The sequence below is a fragment of the Priapulus caudatus genome, unplaced genomic scaffold, assembly GCF_000485595.1.
Source record: "Priapulus caudatus unplaced genomic scaffold, Priapulus_caudatus-5.0.1 Scaffold1087, whole genome shotgun sequence".
NCBI classification, from domain to species: Eukaryota; Metazoa; Priapulida; class Priapulimorpha; order Priapulimorphida; family Priapulidae; genus Priapulus; species Priapulus caudatus.
The window spans coordinates 13,661-23,665 of NW_014578148.1; the positions used below are offsets into that span (position 1 = coordinate 13,661).

The following is a 10,005-nucleotide window of genomic DNA, read 5'->3' on the forward strand; positions in this document are numbered from 1 at the left end:
TCTCTGCCTTCTCTGTCTCTGTTCTCTGTCTCTCTCTCTCTTCTCTCTCTCTCTCTCTCTCTCCCTCTCTGTCTCTGCGCTCCGCTTTCCCTCTCTCTTCTTCTCCTCTTTCTTCCTCTTTCTCTCTTCCTCTCTCTCTCATCTCTATCTCTCTCGCGACGTGTCTTGTCTCTCTCTCCTCACTCTCTCTCTCTCTCCTCCTCTCTGATCCTCTCCTCATCTCTCTCTCTCTCTCTGCCGTCGTCTCTCTTCTCTCTCGTCCGCCGTTGCCGTTTGCTCGTGGTGTCGTGCCTGCGCGACGCGTGCTGTGTTAATGTGTTGTGGCGCTGGTGTTGTGCTGGTCGCTGTTAGTGCGTGTGTGTGCGCGTTGTGGTGCGTGTGCTCGTAAGCGCGCGCCTACGCGTGTGCCTCGTATACTGTCGCGTGCGACTGTGCGTGTGTGCGTGACACTGCTGCGCTCCGGACGCCTGTGCGTGTGTGTGCGTGTGTGTGCGCGTGTGTGCGTGTGCTGTGTGTACATTGTGTATCTCTTCTCTCTCTCTTATGTCTCTCTGTTTCTTCTCTCTTCTCCCCTTCGTTCCTTCTCTTTCTCTCTCTCTCGCGTTTTATCAAGTAACGGCGGATACACATCCGATGGGGGTAAGAGCTTCAGTCTGACGATATGCGATGGACAATCATTACACGCATGAGAGCGCGCATATTAAACACGCAACTAGACAGAGGGCACTCACGGAGAGTGCCATCAACCTCGCCAGCAAGTACATGTATGTGTATAGTAATATAATATATATATTGTATATTATGCTATACACATATATGTAAAGCTGGGCGGGCATACGAGGCCGTATTTTTTCGCCCACGATTCGCCGACGAAATTTAAAAGTCGCCAAGCGAATTTATAATGCCAATCACGGAAGGGGCACACCGTACGCGAATTTGAGAGCGTACGCGGGACGCGACTCGACGGAACACACACATCACAATTGACACGATCACGGACACTTCACATGATATCAAACAACCTCCGATTGGTTTAAAAAAAATCGATCGCTGACAAAATACGCTAGGGACACGGGCACACGAGCGAATTTGCCAGCAGTAAATGAATCTTCCATACATCGCCGGCAGATAAAATAATCGGCCCGAAAATATCTAACATTTTTGATACGTGGCGATTTGTACGGGCGTATTACGAATATCGCACGTCGACGTGAACTGGCACACGGTTAGTTCTCTCCGCGAATTTTCGAGGGCCGATTTTTTAAAAAAAATTTTCGCTCTGCGATCGGAAAATACGCTCGTGTGCCCTACCTATAGGCGATCATCGATCGCGTGGCGAACACTACACACACACACACAACACACACACACACACACACACACACACACACACACCACACACAACACACCATACACAGCACCACACACACACACCACACCACACACACACACACAACACACACACACACTACGAACGCACACACACCACGAACGCCACGAACGCACACGAACGCCACCGCAGACCGATTACATTACCTCCCCTCCACTCCATTACGTCCGCTTAAAACTCGTGCGGCGGACCGGTAACAACCCACTATACGAACTCTTCAACTCTAGAAGCTCCTCACCCTCCCCCCGGCATTCCCTCTCCGCTCCTCCCCTCCTCCTTCCGCCTACATCCCCGATGTCTTAGCTTACGTCCCTCCTTCTTCCCTGTCTCATGTGTCCTGCTTCATCCCCGACTCTCCCTTTCCAGACTCTCGTGATCAACCATCCTCTCTCGGGCTTCTCTTTCCAGTTGAGCGAAGAGGATGAGAGGAGATTATATAATGAGGCAAGCAAGCACAAGGGCGGACGAGACGAAGCAGAGAGAGCGAGCGAGAGAGAGGAGAGAGAGAGGAGAGAGACGAGAAGACGAGAGATTAGGGTGCAGGCGAGAACAGAGAGAGAGAGAGGAGACGAAGAGAGCCGCCGCCGAAAGTGGCAGAGAGAGGCAGAGAGACCCGAGAGCGAGAAGAGAGAGAGCACGAGGAGAGAGCAAGAGAGAGAGAGCAGGAGAGTAGGGAGAGCGGGAAGAGAGCAAGACGCGGGAGGAAAGAGATGATGTATGACACACTGACAGCCTTAGATAATCGTGTAAGACTGGAGCACCTTTAGAATGGCGCGCGCTGCCTCCGCGCGCGTGTGGCTGTGTGTGTGTGCCGGCCCTGCGTGTGTTCTTGTGCGTGCGTTTTTGGGGTGTGTGCTGTGCGTGCGTGGTGCGTTCGCGTTTCGTGCGTGCGTGGGGTGCTGTGCCGCTGCGTTGCTACGCGAGTGATGGTGTGCTGTAGCTGGTGATGTTGTGTGTGTGTGCTGTGTGCTTGGTTCGCGGTGTAGTGTGTGCGTAGCGTGCGTGTGGTGTCTGCCTGCCCTTGCCTGCCTACCCGACGTGTGCGTGCGTTGCTGTGACGCTGCGGTGCCCTGCTGCCGTGCGTGCGTGCCGTGCGCGGTGTGTTGTGTGTATAGCTAGCCAATTTCTCAGCCGTGTCATGTTGACCGGTTCGGGCAGCAGACAGGACAGAAAGAAAAGACGATGACACAACTAACAACATCGGCAGCAACTAGGACCGAGGGCACTCAACGAGAGTGCATACCCTCTCGCGCTATAGCTGGTGCTAACATGTCATTACATGTGGCCTATAACAGCCTGTCTCGCTTCGCTGGGCTGCTGCTGACTGGACGCCTTAAGGCCGAGCGCCTGGCTGCCTGAACTTGGATGCCCTAAGGCGCAGCTTCTGGTGCTGAATCTTCGCGCTAACGCGTGTAACAGATACAGGTCAGGAGGTTATCAATCTCCTGATACAGTGTCATAACAGCTGGGCCCGCTGCTGGCTACACACACACACACAAACCACACACACGAACACACACACGCAACACACACACGAACACACACACGAACACACACACGAACACCACACGAGAGCGATCACAGTACCTCCCTGACAACGTCCGTTGGCTGGAGGTAATTACGGAGATTATGAGAAGCAATAAACGTATAGTCTCGCATTTACAATCACTCAAAAAATTTAATTTGATATTTCATGAGGCCATTTTAAAATCAAAATTTGCCCGCCCCTCAAATGGGGAAACTTATTTTTAAGTGATCTTAATTGATTATTTGGTCTGTCTAAAAAACCTGGTCAAGTATATTAAAATTCACTCAAAATGTTACTTTAGGAACGTGAATGTTTGCCCTCGCTCTTATGATATTTCATGGTGCGCCATTTAAAGTATGCGTGCCACGCCCATTAAAACGACAAATTTTGTTTTTAATTTGATCTTAATTTGCATTCCTGTGTCTAAAAATATAATCAAACATTTAAAATCACTCACAAATGTTAATTTAGATGGGGATATATGCCATTTTTTATATTTCATGGGGCCATTTGAAAATTAAGCTGCTACGCCCCTTAACACGGCAAAATTACGTTGCGGGCCACCACCTTATCATGTTTAGAATATCGTCAGAGCATTACTGTACCAAATCTTGATGCTTTTATCAAATCAGTGAACACTCCATGTGCTTAGAAACCTCATACTATAAATCACTCGGGACTCGGGTATAGACGAATCAAGCGAAGTGTATGTTAAATTGTATGCCTAATATGCTGTAGGTCCATTCGCTGTATACATGACACACGGATTTTATCAATAATGCTATTTCACGACATGATCTATTCTACTTTTGCCTGCGAGTCTAGACATTAATTTTATGGTTATTGCATTAGCAGAATTTCGTTGCTCTCCTAAAACTAAGACCAAACCGCTTATCAATACGATTACTCCTGGCTGGAGATATTAGGCTCGGCTAAACTTTCCCCTCCCACAGGGAGCGTACGGATGAGAGGCGGGGGTCTATGTCCCCCGGGGTACTGCGCGGAACGTACCCTGGGTTACGATTCCGTATACCGAAACGTACTCTGGTACTTATTATATGCCGGACCGTACCTCACCTACTCCACTTAACGAGTCTTAGGGGAGTCGTCCGCCTAGTCCCTAACCTAAACGAACCCGAACCCTAACCCTAACCCTAAACCTTAACCCTAATCCTAACCCTAACTGCTAACCATCATCAAATAGTGACCAGGGTACGTTCGCGCTAGTACCGGACCGCTACCCAAGGGTAACGTTCCGGCAGTACCCTGGGCGGACATAGACCCTATGAGCGGTAGGCCTGTGCTACCGATATTCTTATCTTTGCGGTCTGTAAGGTGGGGACGATGGCGTATCTGCCAGGCCACTCTGGAGTTTTCTTGCTACTGCATCACCGTCCTGCCTTCACGGTAGGAGCGGAAAATGATCCCGACACAAATAAATTACACGTGCTAACCACAGCACGTGTGAAAGTCTAATGGTGGCCACCCCTAGAGCCATTACAGTGATGATTACACTAGTAAAGGTAGGTATAGAGTATACATACACTACCGTGTTAACCTATAGATATATACTAGATTCAGCATCGGGAAATAGGCTCGAATAGCGCGCTTCATGTTCCCAGTGGTAAGTCATATCGGCATGCAGTCTCAGAATCACGGTTTTTCCACTCATTCTAATTGCTCTTGGTAAAAGGTAAAGGGATATGACCACTCTCCCGCTGTCCCACCTCCGCGCTCTCTCTCTCTCTCTCTCTCTCTCTCTCTCTCTCTCTCTCTCTCTCTCTCTCTCTCTCCGTCTCCTCCTCGATCTTTCTATCTCTCTCTCCATCCGTTACAGGATACACGAACTAACGTTGTTTGTGAATCGAACAATTTAAATGTGTTCTAGTAATTTTGGCCATGTATTGCAAACCGTCACCACGAATCTACCACGAATACACCTATCCGCCGAAGGTTCAATTGCTTCACTATATGCGTTAAAACGGACGAAGAAGCATTATAATAAGCGTAGAAGATATTGGAACGTTCAGACAGCAACGATCGTTTGAAAGGCTTGTGAAAATGACGATTTGTTCTTTACCCGCAATATGCAAACACAGCCTCCGCCCTCGTCTACACTTACAGATAAAAAACATTGATGTTCGTGTGCGATGGCAGGCAGTAACACCTCCGATGCATTACAAGAGAAGCGAGTGACGTCATCGAAAAGATGCGATGAGAATGAAGCTCGTGGCAACTGGACAGGATCGTTGGATTTCTTCCTGAGCTGTATTGGATTTGCTGTCGGACTTGGCAACATCTGGCGATTTCCTTACATTTGCTTTACAAGTGGAGGCGGTAAGTGATGTATACTCGAGGAAGAATGGACCTTCTATGGAAAAATCATCATCTGATCACATCGTACAGCGCATAGTACATGTATGCAGTCTAGCTGGCTAAGCACCATGTTGCTATTATAAATTATCTATGCATATGACGCAATCACTGATATTAGCCGGCACTAAAATTGTCCTGGCTACAACCCTGGTATAAACTATGTTTTGACGCAGGCGATTAGGTTACTTGTTAGAGCTAATTTGTTACATAACATTTTAAATCATATATAACAATTTCTTATCACACACTATAGCACTGTTCCTCGAATTCAACAAGACATTGTTGTATATGGCGCGTTTATTATGTAGAAGATTTTACTTAAAAAGTTAAAGGACAACTATAGGTATATCGTAAATTAGAAGCATGCCGGGTTGACCATGCTGGGAGGCGTTGCAACATCGTACCGACCCTGATGATAGGTATGTTACAGGTGCCTTTCTCATCCCTTACCTGATAGCACTTGCTGTGTGCGGATTGCCTCTGTTCTTGCTCGAAGTAGCGATAGGCCAGTTTTCGAGTAGCGGTGGAATCTCAGTGTGGAACATATGCCCTATACTTAAGGGTGAGTATATTGACGTGTGTGGTGTGAGGTGTTAGTACATACAATACCGTCAGAGAAAAATTAATTTAATAAAATTAAATATATTTAATGTGACAAAAAGCATTGTTCTATATATTTTTTGCCGTTACAAGATGTGTACTGTATTAAAACATGAAAGCGTCCTATCTAAGTCAGGGTAGAGGGATCGAGCTTATAGGCGTCGATCATGCCAGTGAATAGCTGAAAAAAAAGAATATACGTGAAAATGCCACAATTTAACGTATGGCTCGCAGAGGTATATTGGATGCGCGTATAATTTACCTAAAATACCTAAATTCCATAAATTAATAAATTCATTCATTCATAAATAAATTCATTCATAAATTCATTCATAAATTCCATTAACACTAGTCACTCTNTATATATAAGCTGTGTTACTGTGCCAGGTTATAAAAAGGTGTTTTGAGCACTGAGCACACAGTTATAACCTCCTACCGCGAAGGGCTTGCAAAGCCACCAGTAGCGTTTCTATTAGCGCTTCTATATTCGACAAATACGCAACGTGTAAATCGATTTTAATTTCCAGTTTTCGGTTTCCATTTAATTTTTGGTTTCCAGCATACAGCATCCCCCAATGTAAACCTAATAGATGTGACAATGTTTTACAACCTTTGCAATCAATTTTCTTGGACGTCACGCAGGAATTTTGTCTTGGAGATCTCTGAAGGGCTTCACGACCTTGGTGGGTTCCATTGGAAGCTGCTGCTCGCTTACTGCATCGGGTGCCTGATCGTTTTACTATGCATTTGTAAGGGCGTCAAATCCACCGGAAAGGTATGATCAGCAGCATCGGACAAAGTTAGTGAAATAGAAGATGGCACTGGATGGTTTTGCTATGTGCAGTAACGATATTGAAGTTGTAATTTCATTAGTTATTTACAAGGTCCAACTCAATCCAGCTCATGTTTAGATAAACTATTCATCTTTATTTATACAGGTAGTATATTTTACGGCTACCTTCCCTTACGTGATTCTCCTTGTACTGCTGGTGAAAGGTGTAACCTTGCCGGGAGCTGCCAATGGCATCAAATTGTATCTTTATCCGAAATGGGAGGCACTGCTCGAGTTCAAGGTTCGTCTCTCCAACAACCATGCATAGCTCATCACTAGTAATTATTAGAAATTAAAATGCTATGTCTTTATTACTGTGCCTCTACATCATTGCGATATATGATATGATCATGATAGAAGATGGTCTGCCTCTATGTTTCAGGTCTGGGGTTTGGCCTTTGTCCAGATATTCTACTCACTTGGACCAGGCTGGGCTGGTATGATTACGATGGCATCCTACAACCGTTTTCACAACAATATGTTATGGTACGAATTACTGCGCAATAATTCTATAAATAAAGCGAGCATATTAAATATAGTGGGTTAAATGGTGTAACAGCGATAATGTTTTTCTAAATATTGGTTATCCACTGAAAATTGCAATCAACATCCATATATTATCTACATTTAGAGGCATTTAGATGCTTGTTGCTACTCTAGGGAATCTCTCCTGCTACCAATCGCCAACTGTGCTACCAGTGTCTTCGCAGGCTTCGTCGTCTTCGCTGTCCTTGGATATATGGCGGAGGTCGCTCAAGTTGACATTCAAGACATCGTTACCGGTGGTAGGTATATTTGTCTGCATAATTGAATGTTATATTTACTTTGTATATATAACTGATGTTTAAACTCACTATAGATGTAGAGGGACATTACACTGCATAATTATTTATTCAAGCTTTGTTCATTGTATTTTTGGGTAGGGTTGTGCTTGCTGAGTGTAAACGCTCCACTATTTATTATTTTAATTTTAATTTCAGCTCGATCACGTCTGATTTCTTTTTATATTTTGATTATAAAGAATCAATAGATGAATCCAATAAAACAAGTGTGATAATTGCTCTTTTATGAATTTGTCTACAGGTCCCGGTTTGGCATTTATGGCATACCCTGAAGCGATAACACACCTGGCGATTTCTCCGCTGTGGAGTGTTCTCTTCTTCTTCATGTTGTTCACGGTGTCGCTAGACAGTCAGGTTAAACCCACACTTTTCCTCTTAACCGCATTTTAAGTTAAATTTCCAGTGTTTCGTGATAATTATTCATCAAGACAACTATGCAGATGTCTTGTATTACATTTAGAGGGATTTTCTGGTTCATCTTACGGGTCTTCTCAGATATTGTGTGTAAAAAGCTTTAGCCACGTGAACTCTGCAATTTTCAACAAGTTGTATCATTGCCAACAGAAACGATCTTTTCACATTTAGTTTTTATTAATGTACAATATAATACTGTCAGGTCATTATTATTATTATTACATTGTAAAAAACTGTCGCATAGTACCAAACCGTCTATAATTTGGGCTAACAGTTTTGGGCGATGTTTTTACAGTTTGTAGCCATGGAAACGGTAATCACTGCCTTTAGAGATATCCTGCCACCAAGGTTTCAGAAAAGACAGATACTGCTAACTTTAGTAATCTCCAGTTTATCGTTTCTACTTGGACTGCCATTAACAACACGAGTACGTGCTACCGATTCTTATCTTTGCGGTCTGTAAGGTGGGGACGATGGCGTATCTGTCAGGCGCACTCACTGACCATATTCATGATCTAACATTTGATTTACTATGCATGAACGACGTTGTTATTCTGGCGGGCTGTCACTTGTTCAGGATGCATGCACCCATTTTTTTTCAGTAGTCCATACTAAAATGGTCAATTTTTGGAAGTATATTAGGCCTACTATATTTTGAGTTTGATAATAATTAATGCTTCTCATTCTATAACCATCAATGTTACTCCTATTACAGGGTGGCTCGTACATCTTCATGATCATAGACTGGTATTGCATAGGACTACCAGCTATGTGTGTGTCTATAGTCGAAGTGCTTGCGGTGGGATGGATTTATGGTACAGTTCTCGTACATTTCTGAGTTCGTTTAATATTTCATTCCTACAGTTAGAGCGTTGATAACACAAGTGTAAGTGTGCATCGCTCGTGGTGGAATTTAACGGCAAGCACTATTTATGTGAGAAAACAGAAAGATAATTAGGAACTCTAACAATGCCGCAGTTTCTTTTGAGGGGTACCAATTAGTGTGACCATGAGCATATAAAGAATATATATCCTTCTTTATATGCTCTTGGTGTGACGTATACACAGATCAATGTTGCCCGCAGGTGCCGACAGACTGTTAGACGAGGTGACCCTAATGGTAGGCAGGCCAGTGTTGGGAAGATCCGTGCTTGCAATTATGTGGAAGTTCATTGTACCAGCAGTTCTCCTTGTAAGTACTCTACAACACAACACGCTATCAGATGGAGTAAATGATATATACATTTTTTACACGTATACAGGAAGACATATTTGCGTTAGAATAATCGATAATTATGGTCACCGTCTATATAATTTTCAGTTAATCTTGGCCTTTACGTGTGTCACACACGAGCCTGTCACATATCTGAACTATGACTATCCTTGGTGGAGCATAGCTGCTGCTTGGACGCTGACTGTAATGATGATTCTCCTGATTCCAATGTACGCTGTCTATTATCTGACAAGCGTAGCCACAACTGGCTCCGTTGGGCAGGTATGGGTGGCGTTGATAATTGTTGAAATCTGTTATGTGGCATATAACTTGCGCGTATAGGCCTACATTACTCTGTAGAAATGTAGTTGCTATGTAGATAGAGTCCAACAGCAGGACCCCCACTCATTAGCTGGTTACATGCCTCTTACGTGAGTCGCGTACAAAAAACCAACACTTTAACTATCGTATTGCTACTTATCCGATCTGGAACACATGCGTAGAAGACATGAAACAAACTGTGGGAACATTCTGGCAAACTGGATGCGAAAAGCACATAAGTTACATTTAAAGAGGCAGACTTATATATAGTATATAATACTCTATTCTACATAGCACTACATTTCTACAGAGTAATGTAGGCTATACGCGCACAGTTAATTGCCACATAACGAGATTTCAACATTATCAAGCGCCACCGATACCTGCCCATACGGACAGTTGTGGCTACGCTTGTCAGATAATAGACAGCTGTACAATTGGAATCAGGAGAATATCAAATTTACGTAGTCAGCGTCCAAGGGCAAGCAG

The 10,005-nt window shown here is 44.3% G+C and overlaps 1 protein-coding gene across 1 annotated transcript in view; it reads left to right on the forward strand.

The window, feature by feature from the left end:
- LOC106815303 (sodium- and chloride-dependent glycine transporter 1-like) overlaps nt 1–10,005 on the forward strand; it is a 23,139-nt gene that overhangs the window by 10,937 nt on the left and 2,197 nt on the right. The window contains exons 3-10 of the mRNA XM_014819748.1: nt 6,833–6,967; nt 7,109–7,212; nt 7,387–7,511; nt 7,810–7,922; nt 8,278–8,409; nt 8,698–8,797; nt 9,068–9,174; nt 9,304–9,477. Of these exons, the coding sequence (XP_014675234.1) occupies nt 7,166–7,212; nt 7,387–7,511; nt 7,810–7,922; nt 8,278–8,409; nt 8,698–8,797; nt 9,068–9,174; nt 9,304–9,477 (798 nt within the window). The 5' untranslated portion in view covers nt 6,833–6,967; nt 7,109–7,165. The remainder of the gene's footprint in view (nt 1–6,832; nt 6,968–7,108; nt 7,213–7,386; nt 7,512–7,809; nt 7,923–8,277; nt 8,410–8,697; nt 8,798–9,067; nt 9,175–9,303; nt 9,478–10,005) is intronic.